The 25,970-nt window shown below is 43.4% G+C and overlaps 1 protein-coding gene across 1 annotated transcript in view; it reads left to right on the top strand.

The window, feature by feature from the left end:
* The window catches only part of CSMD1 (CUB and Sushi multiple domains 1), a 2,270,760-nt gene that overhangs the window by 1,877,586 nt on the left and 367,204 nt on the right, over positions 1-25,970 (top strand). Inside the window, exons 27-30 of the mRNA XM_090033387.1 lie at positions 2,927-3,118; positions 5,678-5,816; positions 15,094-15,281; positions 18,044-18,238. Coding sequence (XP_089889513.1) covers positions 2,927-3,118; positions 5,678-5,816; positions 15,094-15,281; positions 18,044-18,238 — 714 coding nt within the window. The remainder of the gene's footprint in view (positions 1-2,926; positions 3,119-5,677; positions 5,817-15,093; positions 15,282-18,043; positions 18,239-25,970) is intronic.

The raw sequence follows: 25,970 nt of genomic DNA, 5'->3' as shown, positions 1-25,970 counted from the left end.
CCGGCATCTGCTACAGCCACCCACAGTTGGCACCAGGCTGCCTTGTGTCTGCTCTGCTGGCACCACTGCCCCATGGGGAGCCCAGAGATGGTGGTGACATGGCAGAGACACAGGGCAGCCTGACACCAGCTCCAGGCAGCTGCACCTGGAAGCACTGGCAGCAGGACAGGGAGGGGCTTTTTCCCCAGTGCTGAGCAGCAGTTTCTCCCCTACCACTGCAGCTCATCCTGTACAAAGCCCCTGCACAGGCCAGATCTGCCCAGCCCACAGCTTTTGGTCATGCCCCCAGCTGGCCAGTTGCTGGAGCAGTGAGGGGGGAGTGACCAAAATGGGGCAAGAGCCCCTTTTTTGTGGGTGGGAGTTGCACGCTGTGGGGCGAGGAAAGTGCTGGGGATGAGGAAAGTGCTGCAGGGTGGCAGTGCTGGGCGGGGAGGGAGGTGGTCTGGTGCTGCTGTACTTAGTCCACCCCAGCTCCGGGCCCCAGTGCTGCTGCACACAGCCCACTGCAGCTCTGCCCACCCCACAGTGGGACCCCCCACCAGGAAGAGGCTTGCAATCCCAGACACTATTTTGGGGTGCTGCCCCACCAGGGGCCCTGTCCCCTCCCGCTGCAGTAGTCTGATAGGGGCACAGTCAGCCCATAAAGCCCCTTCAGGGGCAGGGATGGGGTTATTCCTCCTCTGTCCATTGTTTGGTGAAGGGGACAGCAGGGGCCTATTCCACCTCAGCGAATAAGCTTGGCAGTGACAGGAGGGGCAGACCTGGATGCCAGTAGGGGTGGAAGGGAAACTGACCCCCTTCCCTGCCTCCCTCTGCCTTAGGGGCCATGGTGCCAGCTGGAGCAGCAGGAGGGGGAAGCAACTGGCAGACCCAATTTGGGTAACTGCCGGATGGATAGGGAGGGGGGAATTAAATCCTTCCTTGGCCAGACCCCCACCCCTGTCTATCTCTGCTCCATCTGGGGAGCAGAGGGGCAGGCCATCCTGGCTGGGCTGGAGCAGAGAACCCAGCCCAGAAACCATGGCAGAATGCTGGGGGAGTCTTGTTTAATTTAAACCAGAAAGAAGTTTGAGACAGACAATGCATAAACTGATCTGAGCCAAATCAGTTAAGTCTGAAATTACATTCAACCCAGTTTATCTTAAACTGGTTTGGGCCATTTTGAACCTGGTTTATACACACTGAATGTCTGTTCTCTTAGTTTTAAACCAGTTTCTGATAAGGTTGTGTGAGGCTTCGGTTGCTGATTCGATTCAGTGGAGATTTGGCTTGATTCAGTGACCAAATTGCCAAATCCGAATTGAATCAAGAGACCCTTTAATCTCTCCAAATCAAATTGGAATGCTCCGAATTGATTTGGAGAGATTTGGAAAGATTCAACAATTCAGACATAGACATAGCTTTAAATGGTTTTTCTACATACCTCAAGGTACCAGGCAGCTCATGAATACTGAGATTCTGGGACAGATGGAGAGTCCCACAGGAGTGCGGGGGGTGGGGGGAAGCGCAAATGCACTGGGCACTGGACCCAGAAGTGGACCAGAAGCACTTACAGTTCACTTCCAGGTCCCCCGGGGAGTAGGTTGCCCCCCCCCACACACACACACACATTCCTGGCTTGGTGACTCATGCCTCCAGGGTCTGGGGGGACACCTGGGGTCTCCCCGTGGCCGATAGCTGAGCCAGAGATGTGTGGGGGTGGGGTGGGAGGGGGCAGCACACTTGGCACTGGACCTGGAAATGGACCAGAAGTACTTCTAGTCCACTTCCAGGTTTGCTGCCAAGCATGCGGGGGGTTCCCCCATGCTCCTGTGGGACACCCCATCCTCCCCAGCATTGCAGCATTCATGAGCCACACCTGGTACATTGAGGCATGTAGAAAAAATATTTAAAGCTATGTCTATGGCCAAATTGCTGATTGTCTGAATCAGCATCAAATCTTCAGATTTGGCCAAGTTGAATTGGGACAGTGATCCAAATCAACAAATCAAATCGCTGTCCCTGATTAGGGCCAAATCCAAAATGAATATGACCCATTTTGCACACCCCTAGTTTCTGATCATTTAATCTGGTTTATATGTAATGTCTGTCCCTAGGCTCAAATTCTGTGCCAGGCAACATTAAAAAAAAGATCAGGTAATTTGCCAAAACATGGCTATAGAAAACAAGACAGATGTCATCTGCAGTGAGAAGAAAAAGTGTAAGAAAAATGGTGAATCAGTTTTGACACATTATTCACAAAAGATGGAGAATAGGCAGAATAGGGACTCTTCCGTTCTAGGTGCTCTGGTTGTGGTGGTGGTGATGATGCCAGTGTGAAAGAAGAGTTGTTAAACCTGTAGATTTGATACTGACATGGATGTTCTCACTATATAGTTTATACTGTTCCTTCAAATATTGACCCTAACATGAGATGGTGTAATCTGGCTCCTCAGGAGATACCATTATAATGAGAAACCCAGGCTTGCACATAGAGGAAGTTTGGTTTGATTTGCTGTATGTATATCATTTCTGTGCTATGAGATATACTGAGTGTAACATGTTATCTAATTTATGACGTTTGTCCTATAGTACAGAAGCTGTCATATTGTGTAAAGAAATGTGTGTTGATTCAAGAAACATCAAGATGAAAAAAATAAATTGTTAGCTTTTTGATAGATTAGCTGAACAGAAAATGAAGGGCTTGAGTTTATTCCCTAGCAGGCCATATTTTTCACCAAAGGTAACAGGCAGGAAGATAATGTAAAGATGATGCATCTTAGTTAGCAAATTCCTGGGGAAAAAAAACAAAAACCCTAACTTCCATGCTAACAAATTAGCAAATAATATATTCTGCCTGGATATTCCTGTAAATAGACTGTGCTGTGTGATTATGACAGCGCAGTACATATGTCTTAAATCCTTTCATTTCATGGTTTGTTTACAGCATCAATAGCATCAACGTGTAATGATCCCGGGACTCCACAGAATGGTACCAGATATGGAGACAGCAGAGAACCTGGGGACACCACTACCTTTCAATGTGACCCTGGATATCAGCTCCAAGGGCAGGCTAGAATTACTTGTGTGCAGCTGAATAACCGATTCTTTTGGCAACCTGATCCTCCTACATGCATAGGTATTGAGAAGAACTGTTACAGTTCTCGGGGTTTGTCAATTACCGATCATATTACCATTCAAATGTTTTCAGATTGTGATCCTACAGATGTATTGATTTCTGTAATTCTTTGTCTCTTAATCCCACAACCCAAGTGTCACATCTTTTAAGAGATTGCCTTCGTTGTTAGGCTAGTGTCATGTCCTTTTTAAGTCGTTCTTAGCCTAGTGAAAGTTGAATTATTGGCTCCAGAGTGGCACAGCTTGAACTGGAAGAATGGATGGGTCCCATCCCAGTCCTGCCCTTAGTCTGCTGATTAAGACCCTCTCTTCAGAGATGTGGGATAAGTTTTTTGAAGCCCCTCAGGATGAAGAGGGCCTAAAACTTAGGTCTCCCATTTCCTGGATAACTGCTGTACTCACTAACTTGGTCCTTAAAAGGTGAGCACCACCTCTCCTTTAACCACATTTTTGAGTGGAAGTAGCCTGTATGCAGTGCTTTTTGCTAAACTCAGCATCACTAGGTGTGGGTTAAGTATGCCTACTGGCTTGGGTCCCTCAGGAGATCTAGGTATGGGGAGATCCAGTTAATAAATATCAGATGGCATTAAGAATAATATAGTGCTGAAATGCTCAGCTCCTAATGTGAAATCACCCTTGGTGATATCAAACATTAGGCATCTAACTAATTTTACTGCCAAAAACAGGTGCCTACAGATTCCCGGGTACCTAAGTGATTATGCAGCTTTTTCATGGATTGTTCATTTGGTTTTAGGTGCCTAATGTCTGCCTCAGTTGCACTTTAGGAAAGCATCCCCACAAGCACACACAGGGTTTACAGCACCTCATAGCCAACTGAGGTGCAGTAAACCACACATGGCACATGTGCACCTGTGCACCACACTGCTAATTAGCAGCACTGGGTCGAGGGGTTACATCAGGAAATCCTGGTGTCAAAAAACCCCACCACTAATAAAAGCAGCATGGCACACATAGCAGCAGCATGCACCACCAGAAACGAGCCTGGCTGGCTAGAGCTATGCTCTGACTGCTGGTTAGGCTCTGAGTGGACAGCTCAGCACGTCTGCTGCCCTGAGAGGCCCTCAGGATCCCAAGTAAGGGAGGCTGGAGCCAGCAGCCTCCCCTACCTCACACTACTGCTATTTGTCCCACAGGAAGTGCATGCCTCTGGACATGTGTGCTTATGTAGATGTGCCCTAGGTGTCTAAGTGCTTTTCTGAATCTTGACTTTAGTCCTGTAGTCTTAGGTTCTAGCCTTGCCCCTTACTACCATTTAGGTAAAAAATATTCCCCATTTTATCCAATGAATATTAAATGCAGAATGAGCTAGCTTCAAGGGGAGGGATGTAAAGCATTCTGTGCATGTGGTGGTAGAACACTTCTTTATAAAGCCAGAGGTATAGATTCAAACCTCTCTGGGTAAGCAGACCTAGAGTTTGGGTTTTCTGCTCCATGACAAACTCCCCTAACCATTGAATAATTAGGCTAAAATCTGCATGGCCCCTCCTTCTTTTCTACCTCTACTCTTTCCTATGCTACCTGAAGCTCATGCTACACTGATTCCAACCCAAGCACCACATGCAGCATGCAGGGCTGGGGCTGGTCCAGCTACCTAGATGGTGGATCTGGCCAGCAGGCCGTTTGTTTGACACCCCTCCCTTAGACCATACTAAATCTGTGGAATGGTAAGTGCTGTATAAGTTAGAACTTGCTGTGAGCATTTGCATTTTAAGTGTTAATGCTGTTTCTTTCCTGCGCAACTCTGACTTGCTACTAGAGAGCTGGCAAGCCAGGGCATGGCATCTAGACTCTAGCCCTGCTTTGGGTGGGTAGGGCTGGAAGCAGTGCATCCTGGGATTCTGGAGGATTGCATATTGCTCATTTTATCTTCATGGAACAGACTGAAGTTACCCTAACACAAACCAGATAGCATGTCCCAGAGTTAACCATCACCTGAACTGAAGTAGTTTTGAGGGCATGTAGTTTTGAGGTTCTCGCGGTATCATAGGGGATTGTGGGGGAAGGGAGTGAATGATGTACCAAGATCAGCTCTAGGGAGTCCATACCAGCTGGGTTGCTGCATAGGTATATGGTGAACCCACCCATCAGGTCAAGAAATATAAGCCCATGCTGCTACAAGAAGTGTAATAGCTGCCACCCAAGCACAGAGAGCAGGGAAAGGTAAGTTCCCTCTACCTCTGCCCCAGGTACTGAACTATTTTGTTGTGCCTCTGGTAAATAGGACATGTTTTCAGGGCAATGGAGCTAAAATTAAATAAGAAAGGGAATCCATGGCTCATACCAGTTGGAATTTCAGACTTTTGGACAACTGTGAAATAAATGTATAAAATGGGATCACTTCTTTCAAGTGTATGGGCTTTGTTTGTGGGACTGCAAAAGGGGAAAAAAAAGATTAGCTAGAAATATAAAAGCTGGTATATAAAAAAAAAAAATAATAAAATAAAATTATAAAAGTCAGTTTGTTTTTATTTTAACTGTTCTTCCCTCATTTTTCAGTCAAACATGTGACCACATACTTTTTCTTTCTGTATTGTGACAGCTGCATGTGGAGGGAACCTGACAGGCCCAGCGGGTGTTATTTTATCACCTAACTACCCACAAGCATATCCTCCTGGAAAGGAATGTGACTGGAGAATAAAAGTAAACCCTGACTTTGTCATTGCCTTGATATTCAAAAGGTACCAGTTCTAGAGAAACGCCTCTGTGTAACAGGTTTTTAAATGTCACATCTAAAAATTACATCATTTATCATTTCATAGAGTTCCTAATTACATTTCCTAGCTAAGCCCTAGAGCATGTATCTAATACCTACTATATCATTGCTTCAGAATAACATAAAAGAAAGTAACTTATTTAACTGTATAGCACTTTCTGATGCCAAATACGTAATTTGAACAGAAAAGCCATATGTGACTTATGAAGTTTAATGCCCTAAACATACATTTTACTTCTATTATGTGTCTAACCACTGAAAAATGGAGAGTGATGGCTCTCTGTATTCATGGGGAATAAAACTACCTTGAGAGATTTAAATAAATGCATCTCATTGTCTTATTAACGTAATAAATGCATTTTGCGATACCTAATACAGCTACATACAATTTCTTGTCTGGTGAAGTTTCAAGGCTAGAATTAAAGTGAATTATCATTAGGGAATTGATGATTTTCTAGAACCAAAAAGGTAAGTTTGAATAAAGTGATAAAATAAAATCAAACCTTTAACAAGCATCTTTAAAATTATTTAATGTCCACTTGGAAGAAAAAAGGATAATAAGCTAAGATAATTATTATGAAGATGATACTGCATAAACATCTAGTACACAATCTTTCAATCTAATGTTTAAACTTAACCTTATATATTTGTCTGGAAGAATCTGTTAAAACTAAGGAATTATTCTGTTATTTATTAGCTTTCCCTATGGGCAGTCTAGTGCATAGGCAAGATACTGATCATCCTTACTTTTATTATTTTCAATGCAAGTTGGACTTCTTTGGCACCTTGTTACATTCATCTGTATGCTGCTTATACAAAAGTGATCACAACTCTTTTTATTTACTTGAAGCCTATTGGAAGATAAGTAATTTAAAAATATCAACTGTTTTACTATCATATTTTGTATGTTTTCTAAGAACCTCCCCCCATTCATATAGACAATTCAAAGGATTAGTAAAATATCTATTGTAGGGAAGACATGGCCACAATATTCTTGTTTCCAATATCATTACTGTCATGGGATGAGGTCCCCAGGGGTGGTGGTGATGTTCCTGGTGGCTTTGCAACTGTGCCATCTCTGCCCCGAGGGCACCCTCTTGTCTCATATGCCACGTCTTGATGGTAAAAAAAAAAAAAAATTAGTCGGGAGGCTGCCTACAGGCCTTCTTGTGGTCCCAGTCTGCTGAATCACATAAGAGCTCACTCATCCTTGGACCCTTTGCTGGATTTCTGTCTAGTAGTGTGCTGAATGGGGCACCTCAAACCTTATGGGCTAATTGCATGGCTCTAAATCTCCCATACAACATGCCTCATGGGTGTTACATGGATGTTGTTTCCTCCGTTGGGACGTCAGCCTCCACCCTTTTAATCTGGCTAGACGTTATAGCCTAGGCTCATTGTGTCAGACTGGTCTTTAAAGCACTAGCTTCAATTGGTTTCTTCCAGTCACTGGGCCCCTAGCCCCTGTCTGCTGGGCCTCCGGTCCCTGCCTGACTGCATCCTTCTGGCACTGGGCCTTCTGGCCTTATGTGGCTGCACCCCTCTGGCCCTATGTGACTGTGCCCCTCTGGCACCAGGTCCTCCAGCCTCCTGAGTAGTTACATCCCTCTAATGAGGCCTCCATACGTCCTCTTACAGCCTCATCCCAAACCTCCAGTACAACCAGTAACGCACACATAAACCCTTGGGCTGTAACAGAACAATAGCAATGAAGACCACACTCTGCTCCTTTAAGAAAGCAAACTTCCACCCCTAGGACAGGTGTCTCCCAGCCCTGGGTATCTTCTGGGGTCCTGGAGCTGTACTGTTCTTGTAGGCAGCACAGCATGTCTCTAGGTAGCTCTCTTGGGCATGGGCTCCCTCCCCTGGCAGTCTCCAGAGAGAGTGGACTCTGCCAGCCCCAGCCCTGAGCTTATATGTTCCCAGAGCCCTGCCTCCTTCCAGTCAGCTGACTGCCTGAGCTAATTACCTCATTAGCCTGTTGATCAGGCAACTTGTAGCTGTGGAGCTGTGCCTGGCCTGCAGGGCTCCCTACTTAGGCTGCTTCTGCCCTTAAAGGAGCAGGCACATTTTAGTGCCATGTGACAATTACAGATACTTCATGCAGAAGATACTGTTTTTGGTTCAAGAAGACAGCTTGCAGTATTATTATCTTTTTCTAGGAGCAGTATTCTCCCTTTAGACAATGGGTCATGTATGGAAGGATGACTAACAGGGACAAAAGAAATGAAATTAAAGGGCAAATTAAGATAACAAATTGTGCTATAAGCATGTTCTAACAAGGACTTGTAAGAAAAGCAAACCTTGGTAAACATTTATGTCTCTTAGTTCCCTTTTTAGCCAAAATAAAATCTAAGCCATGCAAGTGAAAAATATATTAAATATATAAGGAAATAAGTAAAATTAGTGCCCATGGGCACATCTACATGTGTTCTTTAATGTGCATTGGCCTATTTTAATGTTCATTAAAGCATCAGCAAAAAGCCATGCTCTTTAGCTAATAGTGTTAAAATAGGTGAATGCACCTTTTTCTAGTACCTCACAATGGAGGTACTATTTACCTCCATTATTGTGATTTAATGCACACTACCTAAAGCACATTAATTGGACATGTAGGGTGCCTGTACATAAGCCAGGAGGCTTCTCTAAAGTACTGGAATTACAGCATATAAATATTTGATTAGTCAAGTCTGCTGGAGCATGGTAATTACTGCGCTTCAGCCAGCCCCCACACTCATTTAATAAGCATTAGATAAAGTGCCTCCACCACCATTCTGAAGCACAGGGACATGAATACACGAGATGCTCTGGGCCCTTTAATTAGAGTGACTCTAAAAGCCACTCTAATTAAGGAACCCTTCCACCCCTGGAGCACTTGTAAAAATACCCACTTGTTTCATGTTTAACTTATATGACAACAACATTAGGAAATGTAAAATATTGAGCAAAATATGTATCAAAGCTTTTTATTACATAATGTACACTTTAAAATATATATTTATTAAAACATACATTTGCTGTCTTTGTCATTTGCCAAAAAAGCCAGCAATCCCTTTGTAAAGCAAAATTATATTCAGAGCTTTCAAAAGGTCATTGCTATACATATCTAAGAGCTTTATCAACTGGAATATGAAGCTGCTACTTATGTAGATCTATTTTACATGCCTGTTGTTTACTTTGACAAGGAAGAGAGGTCTTTGTTGTCTTACATCAATGGTCCACTAAATAGGAAGGATTCACATATATATTGTAATGTTCAAAAAACATCATTATGCTCTCCTTTCATAGTAATGAACTTCTAAACTGTACCTAGGTGTGGTTGCTAATGGCTTATTGTCGCAGAGCTCTCAGGTGCCCCGTGACTGAGAGCAGAAATGACTTGGGAGAGACCCCTAGTGGCGGGAAGGGGGAAGCTCAGTTGGCAGTCACCCGGACTGCACAGGTGCTGGTCGCTAGGGCAACCAGGGAAACCTAGAGACAGGAAGGGGCAGAGCTTAGCCCTTCTTAAGCCCAGGCAGGAGGCCAGGAGGGCAGTTTCCCTCTGACAGCTGAGGGAGGAGGAACTCGGCCAGCACAAGGGGAGAACTCTGGTGGGAACGTCCCCTGATTCCTGCTGGGGTTGGGTGCACTTGCTGTCTCTGGTAGGGATGGATTCTTATATTTTTGACCAGGATGGTCTAGCTTTTATGTTGTAGCCCAGGGGCTTTGTGTTCTTGTGTTGATTGTTTTGACCAGAGGACCAGCTGAGGCTATTAGGGGTTGGAGGAGGCCTCATAGGGACTCCACTGTAGCGTGGGGGTTCCTGGCACTAGAGAAGGCGCAGCATTGTTTGGGGTGCGTTGGCCCCAGCCCCGGAGTTGGGGGGCAGCAGGGAGCCCCAATGGAAGGGGGCAGCGGGGAACCCCAACGGAAGGTGGCAATGAGGAGCCCCAGAGCTGACACTGGCAAGAAGTTCTGGAATGGGCAGTGTGAGAAGAGCTAGAGGGTGCCAGCAAGGGCGCAGGCTGAGGGACAAACCAGAGAGTGTCAGTGTGGCACAGAGAGTAGGACAGACTTGAACAACACCAGATACATCTGTGAGGCTTGGGCTGTGGTGTAAGGGGAGGAAAGGAGCCGCAGATAGTGCCTCAGGCACCGAGACAGAATAGGCAGCCTCCTGCTTGATTAAGATCTTTCAATCAAGAAAATAACAAGGTGTGTCCCTTCATCAGTGTTGCGGGACCACTAATAGACTGCCCCGAAGAGGCACAACTGTCACACTTATTTATAACTTTTCAGTTTAGTATGAGTATAAGTATACACACATGGCAGATGGGAGCAAATTAGCTAATCAAAAATATCTTTAACTCCCACCTGAAATATATTTAAGATTAAACTAGTAATGAACCGGGAAAGTCATACTAATGTGTATGTCAATATATTAATCTCAAAATGGAAGAATCAAAAAAAAGTTCCCTTGAAAGAATTCATAATTTTATTTAAATGGTTTAATAAATGTCACTATTTTATAGCAATGTACATCTGAAAACCAATAGTCTTTATTTGTATACTAATATCAGTGATGTAGCACAGGTTTTAAATAAGTTGAAGGTTTGGCTTATTTTGTCTCTCTTGTGTGTCATGTCTTTTCCTGTTGGCACCTGGACGATCTACCTTGCAAGAGGAACTCTCTTGCAAGAAGGAACGTCTGCACCAGAGACTGCCTGGTCTAGGGACCAGATTCAGGGGCTTTGTTCTGTTGGGCTTCTCTTCTGTCCTGTACCAGGTGGTGACAGGAAGTGGGATGGGAGCAGTCATTGATGCTCCCTGCCTCTTCCTCATACCAGACAGTCCCTAGTTTGGGGAATGGGCTACGGGATTTTCCCTGCTTCTCCCTCAACTGCACACTGGAGATTACTGCCCCACTCTCCTTGGGGACTGGGAAGAGTGGAGTAGAAAGAGGTAGTTAGCTATGTTAGTTTGAAGTCAATCAGAAGGCAGGGTAGATTTACATGTTTATAGACTAATTAAGTAAGATAAATGTATGTAGTACTAGCTTTTGTGTACCAAAGTTCACTTAGATTTCATAGATTTCATAGATTTCATAGACATTAGGGCTGGAAGGGACCTCGGGAGATCATCGAATCCAGCCCCCTGCCCAAAGCGCAGGAAGTCAGCTGGGGTCATAGGATCCCAGCAAGATAAGCATCCAATTTACTCTTGAAGGTGTTCAATATAGGTGCTTGAACCACCTCCAATGGCAGACTGTTCCAGACCTTGGGGGCTCGGACAGTAAAGAAATTCTTCCTTATGTCCACCCTGAAACGGTCTTGCAGGAGTTTGTGACTGTTCGACCTCGTCATCCCTTGGGGCGCTCTGGTGAACAGATGTTCCCCCAGATCCTGGTGGTCACCCCTGATAAACTTATAGGTGGCCATCAGATCACCCCTGAGCCTACGCTTTTCCAGGCTAAAGAGTCCTGTGGCTCTCAGCCTGTCATCGTAAGATCTGTTTTCCTGACCTCTGATCATGCGTGTGGCTCTCCTCTGGACTCTCTCAAGCTTCTCCACATTCTTTTTGAATAGTGGAGCCCAAAACTGGACGCAGTACTCCAGCTGCGGCCTCACCAAGGCCGAGTACAAGGGGAGAATGACGTCCCGGGATTTGCTCGAGAAGCATCTATGGATGCACGCCAGCATTCTGGTCGCTTTACTAGCCGCAGCATCGCATTGCAGGCTCATGTTCATCTTGTGGTCAATGATGACCCCCAAGTCTTTTTCTTCTGTAGTGCTAACCAACGTAGCACTGCCAAGCCTATAAGGGTGCTGCAGGTTTTTCCTCCCAAGGTGGAGAACCTTGCATTTTTCGGTGTTAAACACCATGAGGTTCTCGTCTTCCCATTTGCTGAGCTTGTCCAGGTCAGCCTGGATCACCCGCCTATCTTCTGGCGTGGATGCTTTGCCCCAAAGTTTGGTGTCATCGGCGAACTTGGGCAGTCCACTCCTGACTCCAATGTCCACATCATTAATGAAGATGTTGAATAGTATGGGTCCCAGGACAGAGCCTTGAGGGATCCCACTGGTCACAGGGCACCACGATGAGTGACTGCCATCAATCACAACCCTCTGGGTCCGACCACGAAGCCAATTTCCCAGCCAGCGGATCGTGGTGGAGCCAAGGCCACAACTGGGCAGTTTGGCCAAGAGGTGATCATGGGATACCAGATCAAAAGCTTTTTTGAAGTCAAGATATATGACATCAATCTCTTCTCCCTTTTCCAGGTGATAGGTCACCTGGTCATAGAAGGAAATGAGATTGGTCAAACAAGACCTACCCGCAACAAACCCATGCTGGCTGTCCCTTAGAATGTTAGCCTGGGCCAGTCCCTCAAGGATGGCCTCCTTAATAAACTTTTCTAAGATCTTCCCCAGGATAGAAGTCAGGCTAATGGGCCTGTAGTTAGCCGGATCCACTCTCTTCCCTTTCTTGAATATCGGCACCACACTGGCCTTCTTCCAGTCTTCGGGCACTACACCAGAGCGCCAGGAGTTTTCAAAGATCTGTGTCAGGGGCTGGGCTATGACGCTCGCCAGCTCCTTGAGTACCCTGGGGTGCAGGTTGTCAGGGCCAGCTGACTTGAAGGTATCCAGCTTCTCAAGGTGTTCCTTCACGAGGTCAGCATTGATGGAGGGTAGGGGATCCCCCTCACCCAGATTTCCCTGTCCCATAGCAGGCATGGGCATCCCGTGTGACTGACAAAAGACTGACGCAAAGTACCTATTTAATAGGTTGGCTTTTTCCTGGGCGTCAGTTGTCAGTTGCCCCATCTGGTTTAGCAGGGGTCCAACATTGCCCTTGCTTTTCCTCTGGCTCCCCACATACCTGAAAAAGGACTTTTTGTTGTCCTTGATGCCTGAAGCTAGTTGGAGTTCAGCTGCAGCCTTGGCTTTCCTGGTTTGGTCCCTGCAGCGCGGAGTAATCCTCCTTGGATTACTTTGTAGGCTTTCCTTTTTAGCCACAGTAGGTCCGCTAGGTCTCTAGAGAGCCAGGGGGCTGCTGTGCCTTCTTGCTGCCTTTCCTCCGTGTTGGAATAGATCAGATGCTGTGAAAAGGAAATGCAGAAAGCAGAGTCTAAGGAGAAAGAAATTAGAATACAAAATACAAGGGACAAGAGAGAAAGATAGGGGGAGGAAAGCAGTGCTAGGAGAGAAAAGCAAATGAATATTAAACCCATAGGAATAAAAGGGTCACAAAAACTAATCCCAGCAATGAGATAGATAAACCCATAGTCCTGGTTTAAATCATACTTAGCAGAGTTCAGTTTGTGGATTTCTTGTTCTGCAGTTTCCCATTCAAACTAGTTTTTATTTTATTTTTTATTAGACTTTATTTTTTACTGAGAAAAAATAATCCTGAGGTCAGTAAGAGAGTGTCCAGGGAGGGCAAAATGTTCTACTAGAGGCTTCTGTGTCTTTCTGCAGCTAATGGCAGCTGATGTAATTCATTCTTATACACAGAGATCACCCTGTTTGCCTGATGTAGACAGCAAAAGGGTATTGTAAGCAGGTGATGACATATATGATGATGGTAGAGTTGCAAATGAGGTAATCTTGGATATTGTACTCCTTGTTATTAGGTACAGTGATGGTGTGGGGACATGGCAGGCATTTGGATCTATTGGAAAGCCTGGTGCCTCCATGAGGATAGGAAAGTGTTAATCTATTGTTTGAGATATGCCATTTGACGTTAGCGGGGTGGCGGGGAGGCGCTGTTTGTAATTCTAGCAATCTCTGCTCTAGATCTGTAAGGTGTTTATCCTTGTCAGTGGGGTCACAGCAGATCTGGTTGTAATGTAGAACTCGTTTCTAGACAGTGGATCTAGTGATATATTTAGGATGAAAGCTGGTGGAGTGAATGTAGTTGTGGTGGCAGGTAGGTTTCCTATACAATGGGTGTGTCTACATGTGTACATTTACTGTGCAGTAACTAAAATTACTGTGCAGTACAGGCATGTATCTACACATGCATGCCCATACTGCACAGTAAATATGGTGATTTACGCTGACTTGAGAGTAAATTTGGTATCTGTATCATGCAGGGTATCACATTTACACCCAGTTAGTTACTGCACAGTAATGCACATGTAGATGCCTTACCACACAGTAACATTGTGTGTGTGGACTGATGTGGAACTAACTTTAATTACACGTCAGTCCACACACAGCATTAATGTGCTTTAATAGCTGCACATGTAAATGGTGGCCTAGTCCTTCTTAAAACACAATAAGTTTAAGCTGGCATAAATGCTCATGTAGACATGCCCAATGTGGTGGTAACGTGGAAACGCCACTGGTCCCTTGCCTTCCGCAGACTAGGAGCACCCTGGTCAGGTGACAGGGAAGAGAGGGAGTAGCTGCAAGCGGAATGCCTGTACTCCTTCTTGAAAGATTTCTAGCAGTGGATATTTTGCAGAAATTTCTACCTCTAGAAATGAACACCTATTTGTGACCTATTTCTACATTTCCATTAATAAAATATGCTTCCTGCAGTTTGACTCGTTGGTCTCATTTTGCTTTCACTTGAATAATGAGATAGTGTAATGAAATAGTGATAGGCTATTCTCAGTGGTGGCAGATGACAGAACAAGGAGCAATGAACTCAAGACACAGCAAGGGAAGTTTAGGTTAAATATTAGGAAAAATTTGGTGCATGCCCTGGTAGAATGTTTATGGGATATGAGGAATTTAATCCCATATCCCAACGACTGAATATCCTGCCATGTTACACTGTGAACATCTGGCATGGAGGACACATAATTATTGATTTCTGGGATAAAAGTGCTCATATCCCATAAAGTAATTAAATTAATATCTGCCAGGGGCCTAGTGGACCTGCACAACCATTTTCTTAAAGCAGTACTGCTGTCTTTCTTGTTATACCACACAGATGCTATATTTAACATAATAGTAATATGTATTATTATACTTCTACAATTTATTTGTATGGAAATAAAAATAAGTTATAGTATGACCACACTTTACATGAGAACGCTTCAGTTAAAATTCTATCAATGTTAAATTCTTGATTGATCAGTATTTACAAGGCATGTAGAATTTGGATTTTAAGATATCCCAATCCCTTATATTTTTAGAGACCTTTTCTTGTGCATAGGATGACATCTTAGGTAGAAGACAACTACAGAACTGATGTAGTTATACTTTAAAAACAAAATCATTGCTATTTTCTTTTTTCTTTCATTTCAGTTTCAGTATGGAGCCCAGTTATGATTTTCTGCATATTTATGAAGGGGAAGATTCCAACAGTCCTCTAATTGGAAGTTTTCAAGGCTCCCAGGCACCTGAAAGAATTGAGAGCAGTATTAATAGCCTATTTCTTGCATTTCGAAGTGATGCTTCTGTTGGCATGTCAGGATTTGCCATTGAATATAAAGGTAATGTTGTCAAGATAATATGTCTTACACAGAAAAGAAAAAAAAAATCTTGATTTGGAATCTATTATATTTTATATATCTATAGATATCTATATATGCAACCATATATAGATATAGATATACAGAGAGAGCGATATCTATCTATTTATCTATCTATCTGTCTATCTATCTATATATATATGCTTGCATTTCATATACTTGTCAGATAGTGCATAATTATACTTTAGGACATTAACAGTGTTTCTCTATTACTATTAACCGTTTAACATATTGATATTGTTTTGCTATGTATCCCTTAGAATCAGCCATCTTAAAATGGTCTATGTAAAAACAATATATTATACATCAAACTTTCTTTTAAACATATTTCAAGAAACTTGGTCTATAGGTGGAGGCTGGGAAGTATTTCATTCTAAAGTCTCACCTTCCTGTTTTTTACTCACTTTATCTTTTTAAAAATTCTTTTCAGCAAATATATGCTGAATAGATACATGAAAATGAATTTTATCCTTCTCTTCCGTGACATTCCTGTACATTCTTATCTTCTTAGAGGAGAATGGAGGGTACAAGTTAAAAAAAAAAAGGGAAATAATGTTTGAAGGAGATTAAACAATAATGGAATTGTCTCATTCAATTAGGATTCAGAGATTCTGTATGTTTACTTATATCCATAACAATATTTTTCCCCTAACTACTTCACAGTGAGCATTTTTTAGGTGATTTGCATACACATATATCAATAACTATTCAACAAATGACTTCTAATACTTAGGCTGGCACCTATTATTAGCCACTCAGAGTTCAGAGGCATAATTGCTTACTGATTATTTTTCAGTCACCATACCTCAAATTTACCAGTTACTTTGCTTAGCTCCTGATTCTCTGCTAAAATTGTCATCTGTGGTCAGTTTTTTCAAACTTTTTGTTAGTAGAAAAAATACTGTTTCAGCTTTTTGTCTCCTTCAACTGAATAAAACCTGAGTAAAATACGCATGAAAGAAAGGAGAAACAAATAAAACTCAAAGAATATGAAAATGTCAAACCACTAAAAGTGAATGAGCTTAAAAAGAAATATTAAAGTTCCCTTGTACTCATTTCCTAACTTCTTTCTGTCCTCATACTTTTCCCTGCAGGCCAGCAAGGCTCTTCTTCCCAGTATAATTGTCATATTTGCATTTACATTGTTTGTAGAGGGAAACCTGGCCTTTTCTCTCACAACTGAATTTGAAATATAATGTAAACAAAAACAGAATGCAATTTATTCTAGGGAGGAAACCTTGCTGATTTGTAAGGAAGGGAAATGGGGAAGTCAGGCAAAAGAAAGGAGATGAAAATTCACTTTCCAATAGCATATACAGGTGTTCATGTGTAGGTCATACACAATTTCTTTTTTATTTTTCGTTATGCATTATATATAGTTATGCTATATATGTATGCTTCACATTATACATGTACAGAAAAAAGTTCACATTCCAAAATACCATCTTGTTTTACTGATGCATATTATAAACCAAAGAATGAATTAAACATCAAACCTAATATTACCTATTAATTCTTTAAGAACCATTGATGCTGAAACATTGGCATGTAAAATGTGGTAAGGATTTGTTCTAGAATAATAGCTGATAAAAATCTCCACCTTCTGGGGTATTTCATGGCTATGGAAACCAGTGATGTGTGACATCCTGACTCCTCCCCTCTCCCCTCGTCCATTAGTTTGCATTAGCTAGTTTTCAAAAACAATGACTGAAATCTTGGCTCCTGTGACACAGGATTCATAACTCTTGTCTTACACCAAATATGTAGTTCTTTGATACACTACACTACATATTTTGATAACCTTTTAATTAATGGTCTCAGTTTTAATTGATGAAATTTGACATCTTAAATTAATCATGGTATTAAACTCTTGTAAATCTGAAGAAGAAAAGAACAAACCAACAGAAGTTTATTCTAAATTTATGATGTTATATTTGTTTCTGCAAATAGACATAACGGTTATCCTAGGATAAGCTATTTTATCCCAAAAATGAGTGCAGTTGTACAGACATCTATGTCTGCTTTTCCAGGATAAATCCTAAAAATGTTTTCCAGATGAGCAGTAGTAACAGTTTATCCAAGGATATTGCAAAATATGTCTGTACATTTATCCTGGGATTACACCATTGAATCAATGGTAGAAAAGCATCACTAAACCATGATGCTCACTAAACCCTGATTAGAAGGATGATGTGTGTACACATCAATCTAGAGATATTTTTGTTTCAGGACAAACACAGGCACAATTTGTCCACAGAAAAATACTGTATATCTTCCTAGCCTTGGCATCTTTCTAATTGGGTAATGGGAAAGTCCATGAAATTCTTTGGCTTTTAGTAGAAAATATAAATGTAAAATTGAGGATTTTAGAAATGACAGGCATTTCTTTTACTTTACTGGAATATTGTAAAGTCACATAACTTCTATGTAGTTAAAAATAAATAATGCAAAACTGAAGTAGTTTAATCTTCTTGGAGGTTTGGAGGTACATTTTCTTAACATGATGCAAAAAGATATAGGTGTCATTTTCTTGGACAGGTAAATAATCTTTGGAAAACATCAATATCCCTATAACCATTTTTTAAAGATAGAAACATATTTTAATTACATGATTGTAAAGTCAATATAATTAAAAAAAAAACCCTGCAGATTGTCAAATTTATTTTTTCTGCAAGGATTATTATATTGAGAGTGCTTTTTTTATTCATATCCCCTTTTAACAGAAAAACCACGAGAAGCTTGTTTTGACCCAGGAAACATAATGAATGGAACAAGAATTGGAACAGATTTCAAACTTGGATCAACTATTACCTATCAGTGTGATTCCGGATATAAGATTATTGATCCCTCTACTATAACATGCGTGATTGGCATTGATGGAAAACCAGCATGGAACAGAGCATTGCCATCTTGTAATGGTATGTATTGCTTGCAAAAATGTTCTCTCCTTTTTTTTCTGTGCAGTTTGGAAATTCAGAGAGAGCAGTTCTAAAACCTACAAGTTATTTACTGCTGTTTCCAAACACATATCTAATTAATATAATGCTTTTTTATTTAGAACAATTATAATCCAAATGGTTGCGTGCTCATGTACTAATTCATTCATTCTTTAAAATGATTTAATTTTTAGGTATAATGGGCACAATTTCATGTTTCCATTTGTTACTAATATATATAAAAAAATATTTAAAAAATCCTATCTTTTTCTTCCTATGGGGCATAGAATAAGTGATTTGGTAGACGATAAAGTGTCCACTGAGTATAATACTAGACAAGAGACTAGAAATTAATTTCAAATAAATACCAGCTATCAGGTGTTAATAACATAATTTATCTTATTGCTTCATTTTGTTCCCCTCGTTCTCTTTATCACAAGGCTGAAAAAACAGTTTTTACTCTGAAAAATAAAAACTTAAGGGGGATATGATAACCATCTTCTAATACTTGAAGTGTAGAACTGGAGTGGGCAACATACAGCCCATGGGCCAGATCCAGCCTGCCAAGAGATTTTATCCAGCCCATAGCAGGTACCTCAGCCCCATCCATCCCGGGCATGGCGGCAGGGGAGGGGGCAACAGCCCAGGCTGTGGCACATGCAGTCAGTCCTGCCACTCCAAAGGGCACAACATGGTGGGGGCCAGTGTGGTGGCTGGACTTCACTTCCCAGCAGCCCTGGAAGTGGAAGTTCCTTCCAGCTGCTGCTGCCACAAGTGTCACTGCATCCATCAAACCCTACTGCCCAGGAACCCGGGTCTGTCCACCCTGCACCCACCACTGGGAGCACGAGATGGAACAGGTGAGTGTTGTCTCTCTGGAGACCAGTCTGGGATCCTGTGGGCAGGGCACCCATGTCCAGGCAGTTAGAATGGGGCTATGGGCAGGTGGGGAGCAGCATCCAGGAGTGGGATGGGTGGATGGGGCTAGGACCAGGGCTGAGATTGCATGGCGATGACAACACAGGGCCTGGGCCTGGTGCAGAGCTACAGTCCACAATCCACTTCCCAAATGGCACCATGCTGACACTTCCCTGTGATCCTGGCCCCAGCCGTAGCCCTAGCCTCGCACACCCATCCCACTTCTGGACACCTCTCCCCACTTGCCTGTGGCCCTGTCCTATCTACCCAGCCAAGTGTGCCCTGCCTGTGGGGTTCCCAGGTTGGTCTCCATGGAGACTGTTCCCACCTGCCTGCCTGCTTACTCTGTCTGGTGCTCCTGATAGTAGGTGCAGGGCATATGGGCCTGGACCAGATAGGATCAATTCCCACCTCTCAGCAACTATACTGGGATCATAGACTCAGATGTTTGGGTTGGAAGAGAACTTAGCAGATCATTGAGTCTGACCCCCTGCCCTGGGCAGGAAAGAGTCGTGGGGTCAGATGACCTCAGCCAGGTGCCTCTCTAGCCTCCTTTTAAAGACCCCCAAGGTAGGGGAGAGCACCACCTCCCTTGGAAGCCCATTCCAGATTTTGCAACCCTTACTGTAAAGAAGTTCTTCCTGATGTCTAACCTAAATCTGCTGTCCATCAGTTTGTGGCCATTGTTCCTAGTTACCCCAAGGGGTACCCCAGTAGAGCATCTCCTATTCCTTGCTGTCATCCCCCTGATGAATTTGTAGGCGGCTACAAGATCACCTCTCAGCCTTCTCTTGCAGAGACTGAAGAAATTCAGGACCCTCAATCTCTCCCCTCAAAGAGGGCTTTGCCTGCAGGCCCCTAACCATACAAGTGGCCCTCCTCTGAACCTTCTCGAGGTTGTCCACATCCCTCTTGAAGTGTGATGCCCAAAACTGGACACAGTACTCCAACTGCAGTACAACCAATGCTGCATAAAGGGGAAGTATCACCTCCTTGGACCTATTTGTCATGCACCTGCTAATGCATGATAAAGTGCAGCTAGCTTTACTGATCACTTTGTCACATTGACGGCTCATGTTCGTCTTGGAGTCAGCAGTGACTCAAAGATCCTTTTCCACTGCTGTGCTGCTGAGGTGGTCCTCCCCTAGCCTATAAGCATGTTGGTGATTCCTTTTCCCTAGGTGCAACACTTAGCACTTGTCCTTGTTGAACTGCATCCTATTCTGTTCTGCTCACTTTTCTAACCTGTCCAGATCCACCTGGATTCGTTCCCTACTCTCTGGTGTGTTTATATTACCCCATAATTTGGTATTATCTGCGATCACTTCCCCTGCCCCTCCTCCCAGCTTACCTGGGTTGGGTCAGCATCCCCTCAGGCCCACAACAGCTCACTACAACTCCGTAAGTGGCCCTCCAGCCAAATAATTGCCCACCCCTGCTGTATAATCTCTAAGAATTGGATGTTTTTTCCCTACTTCTCAAATAGGGAAAGACACACCATATTGTAAATAATTAGTGGCAGTAGTAATATTTAGCTATAATTAAGGATCCTTTATACTATTGTAAAATAAATTAATATTTTTGTCTTGTTTATGTGTAATTAATTATCAGCCTCTGTTCAGTACAGCTACCCTTTGCAAAATCATCCATCCATTCTGTAGTTTTTGCCGCCTCATTTGTTGCCTTAGCCTTTACTGTGCTGTGCTATGCTAGACTGGTCCTAAGGCTGTAACCTAGTGAGGTATTTTTTATTTCATTATCAACTCTGATTGGAACACAGGATCTCTTCCTTTTTCTTTTTAAAATTATGATGTTTGTCAGCTACATTCAATGAGCTGTTAAATGGCTTGGCGCCAGTATGTTTGACTTAACCATAATTTTTCATGTAATGCTACAAAATATCAAGACTATCAAAAGTGATCAAACCTAGGATACTTTTTCTAGGAAAACCATGTACTAGAGTTATGAAATACTGAGTGGCTGGGGGTAATTTGAAATGGTTCATGTTTGGGTTGCCAGTTCATATTCAGCCAAGGTTGTTAATGACATGTTTTGGTTTTTTGGACCAACATTATTAATTTCATATTGAGTCAGTTCAACATTAAAAACCCATTTTCCCCATTAAGACTTAGTGCCTTCTGCATGTACTTGTCTCCTGCTTGTACTTCATTCTCTCTTTTGGGCTTGACTTGCTGTACTGGCTGTATCTCCTATGACTGTTTCATGTATTTGTCATTAATATTATTGACATAATATTTCTGTAAAATATGAAAACAATATTACAAGGTAATTAGATTGATTGTAAACAGTATAGCAGAATAATATAATTAATAGATGACCTCTAAGTCTTTTCTAAACCTATGATTTATTTCAATGTTATGAATAATGTGGATTGGAAAAGGGCCATGTGTTTAGAAGGTATTGTTAACACGTTAACAAACAAACCAGGAAACAAAAGTGAAAAGTCCTTTCTAAGCATAAATGATTTCTTTTAAGGTTTATTTGACAAACTCTCAAGGTGCTTATATAGATCCCATTACTATGTTGCTTGAAGGACAGATAAAACAATTTACTACTTTAAATAACAGGGGCACTTGCACCAAATTCAGCTGCATCATGCCAATGGTTTCTTCTGTCTGCTTCTAACCTATAGGTGTGGAGCAGGCTATAAAACAGTTTTATCATATCCCACCCCTTTAAAAACAGTGAAATCATATATTTGTCTATTCCTTAAATGCCATCCAATATTTAATATATTCATTCTTACTACTCTTCTGAGGTAATAAATTGCTCGTATCTCCATTTTACAAAATTAGATTTATCTAGAGAGAAAGGAAGGACCAGATTTCTTAAAGGGAAAGAAAAAGTGCCGGAAAAGTGAAATTAAGTACATAATATGTCTAGGGCTACATTGTATCAAATGAGCAACCCTGAAAATACATATCCAGACTACTTGTTCCTTCCCCGCTGACCTGTATGCTAAGGTATGTTATGTAGCAAGATTTTGGTACATGCCCAGAACCACTCTTAATTTCAAACATGTTCATAAGAATAATAATTGAACTACACAGCATTTTATTGGCAAGCAGAGTGGAACCTAGGGGGTGGGATATTTTCTTATGGATATGCTGTATAGTAGGGCTGTGCAAAATTTCTACAGGTGTTTCATTTTGAAGCTGTTTCAATGCATTTCGAGCTCAAAACAGTAAAATTGAAACAAAACAAGAGACTTGGATACAGCTTTGAAATTAAATGAGGGCACTCAAAATGTTTTGAAAGTTTTGGAATGTTTCGAGTTTCAAAGCAGACTGGTGGTGGGAGGCAGGGAAGAGCCAGGGCTGTGCTCGGAGTGGCTTTGCCAGCCCCACAGAGCTCAGCCCAGTGGTGGGAGGTAGCAGGAGAGGCAGTGGTGGAGCTGCTCCAAGCTCAGCCCTGGCTCTGAGCACAGCCCTGGCCAGTGGGTCTCCCCTGCCTCCCACCCTGCCTCCCACAACAGGCTCAGCTCCGTGGGGCTGCGGAGCCTCCCACCACCAAGCTATGCTCACCAGGGCTGTGCTCCAAGTGGCTCTATCACTCACTCTCCTTCCACTGGGCTAAGCTTCATGGGGCTGGCAGAGCCACTCAGAGTACAGCCCTGGCTCTCCCCTTCCTCCTGCCACTGGGCTGCACTGTAAGTGGCTCCGCCAGCCCCATGGAGCTGAGTCTGGTGGCAGGAGGTGGGGGAGTGCCACTAGCCAGAGCTGTGCTTGGAACCAGGGCCATGCTCCAAGTGGCTCTAACACTGGCTGTCCACTACCTCCTGCTGCTTCCTGCCACCAGGCTCAGCTCTGTGGGGCTGTGCAGCCTCTAGCCACCAGGCAATTATTTGTGCTCACCAGGTTTGTGCTCGGAGCCAGGGCTGTGTTCCAAGCAGCTGTGCCAGCCCCAAGGAGCTCAGCCTGGCAGCAGGAGATGGCAGGAGAGCCAGTGGCAGAGCCTCTCGGAGCACAGCCTGATGAACACAGCCCGGCAGCTGGAGGCTCCTCAGCTGCATGGAGCTGACCCTGGAGGCAGGAGGTGGCAAAAGTCAGTGGAGAGCCAGTGGTGGAGCCACTTGGAGTGCAGCCCTGGCCACTGGCTCTCCCCCACTGTCAAGCTCAGCTCTGTGGGGATGCAGAGCCTCCCACTGCTGGGCTGTGCTTGCCAGGGCTGCACTCCAAGTGGCTCTTCCACTGGCACTCCCACCACCTCCCACCACAGGGTTGAGCTGCATGGGCTGGCAGAGCTGCTTGGGGTGCAGCCCAGTGGCAGGAGGCAGGGAGAGCCAGACTTCACTCTGAGCAGCTCCACCAGCCCCACAGAGATCAACCTGCCCTGCCAACACTGCCGGACTCCTCCCGGGGAGGTGGGCCCCCAGATCTGAGCATGGGATGACAGGAGGCTGCCACTGCTGGCAAGTGACACAAGTTTGGCTTTTAGCACTTTGAAGTGCAGTTTCCCAGAAACACCTGTACCTATCTCCTTGAAACTTGGCAAGCATCATGCCCTATGAAAGGATACCTTTCCTGAAATTTTCATCTGAATGAGACAAGAAATGGCAAAGTTATGGGCATTTTCATGATTCCCTATTATAGTCTATGGGCAAAACATCAAAACTTGTCAAAACAGCAAAACCATTTCAATGAAACAACATGAAACAGTGCTTGAAACAAAACAAAATGACAAAACAAAACACTGTTCTTTGAAATGGCAAAAAAGAAGTCAAAATATAACAGCCCTACTCTACAGCACTATCCAACACAATGTAGAAGTGATCTTATATATCTAGATGTTTTTTTGAAAATATCTGTTAGTAATGTAGGCACCTAATTATTATTATTTTTAACAATGTGGGCCCTATTTACTTGCCCAGGGTAGTTCAGGAAATATAGGACAGAACAGAAAACTGAAGCTTGCTCTCCCATGTTTCCAGATAGAGGACCTTTCTTCCTCTGTAATTAAATCATGTACAGAATTACAATGGCATAAACATTTCCTCAAAAGATCTATCTATTTAAGGATTCTTATGGAATCTAAATTCCATATGTTCAATAGTACACAATACTGACAATTTGCATATTAGTACAGTGAGAAACAGTCCCTATACAAACTTTAGTGGATCCTAAAAGCAGATTTTTTCTAGCATGTGCAAGAGATGATTTTAATACATGATGCAATATTTATTAAACAGCTGCAGATTGTATAGTAAAAGAAAGTTAAAATAAGCTTCTGAATAGAGATAGAAAGTTCCTTAACTAAAATAATAATTATGGTAAAACGTAGTAGATAAAATTTCAAAATTACAATTTTAATTAGACTTTTGTTAAAGAAAATTAGAACTACCTGTTCAGGTAATCAAACTTGTCAAAAAGATGTGATGACTAAAGGGAATTTATCTTAAAACTTCTTATTTCCAGGTATCTATCCATCCATCCATCCTAGTATGACATTTTCTCTTAACATCTGTAGCTGATAGTTCTCAAGTCAAAGTTAAATGAAATGCAGTTCATTTTAACTGTAAAGAGAACAAATTTTGTTTTTTATTGGGAAAAGGTCTTAGCTGCAAGAAAGTCATAGATTTAATAGAGAGCCTGGGTATAGATGTCAGGTTTCTTGAACCATCAGGGTCTGCTGTTAAATTGAAATCAAACTCGATTAAAAAGTAGAAAAAGAAATGAGTTGTACTTTAAGTCCAGCTTCATTTTTGATATAACTGGCCAAGGTTTTATAGGTGGAAAATTTGGTGCAGGGAGCAGTGGCCATTAATGCAGTCACCTTTTCCCTGCAAAATTCCCAAACCCAAGGCCTGCAGCCATTCCCTTACCCACATGGGGCTGGACTGGGGCCAGGCCACACCCTTCCCTCCACAGGGCAAAGCTGCACACCTGTTCTCATCCTGAAAGTCCAAGCCACAGTTCCTTTCCCCCCACAGGGCTGGGTAGAGGCTGGGCTGTCCATGCTCCCCTCTGCATGGCCAGATGATGTCTATTGCATTGGCCCCAGTGCTAGACTGGGACCACCAGAGGGATAAATGGGGCATTGCCCATCTAGCCACTGGCAAAAAGGTTGAGCACCCCTATATATATGATAGGTGAATGTATATAGATTAAATAGGTGTGTGCATATTAGGCCTGTGTGAAGCGGCTAGTATCTGCTTCGGATTCAACCAGTTTAGGGGAAAATAATTCGATATGGTGATTTGAATCACTGTCCCAAATTGGTTTGGCCAAATCAACTAGGCCCATCCCCCACCCACTCTCCCAGCCCAGTAATGGTTGCCCCGCCCACCCCAGCTCTTGGCACTTTGAAAAAAAAGCCCTGACTCAACAGGTGCTGCTGGCCGGGGGGTGGTGATCGCTGCTCTCCCCAATGCTCCACACTGCCTGGGGAGCTCTGCATCGGCTCTCTGACCCTCCACCCATTACCCCACCCCTCCCCCCATGGTGGCCCTGCCTGCTGTGGCTCTGGTTTTTTAAGCTAAAAAAAACCCCAAGGCCCCCAGACTTATCATTCCTGCCCAGTGGGGGGCAAGCCCCACTGCCCCATGCTGACCCCCGCTACCCCATGCTGACCCCCGCTGTCCCATGCCATGTGGGGGGCTCTGCTTGAGCCCCCCAAAGCCCCGAGGCCACTGCAAGAGTGGTGAGCCCTAGGGTTTTTCTCGTTTTTTTTTTTTAAAGGGCCAGAGCTGGCCTGGACGGGGCAGCCATGAGGCAGGGGCTAGTGGGGCAGGGAAGGATTGGGGACTTGTGGCAGAGCACCCCATGCAATGTGGGGA

Source organism: Crocodylus siamensis, chromosome 1, assembly GCF_052110815.1.
Source record: "Crocodylus siamensis isolate JL-2025a chromosome 1, ASM5211081v1, whole genome shotgun sequence".
In the NCBI taxonomy this organism is placed as follows: domain Eukaryota; kingdom Metazoa; phylum Chordata; order Crocodylia; family Crocodylidae; genus Crocodylus; species Crocodylus siamensis.
This window is presented reverse-complemented; position numbering and strand designations above follow the sequence as displayed.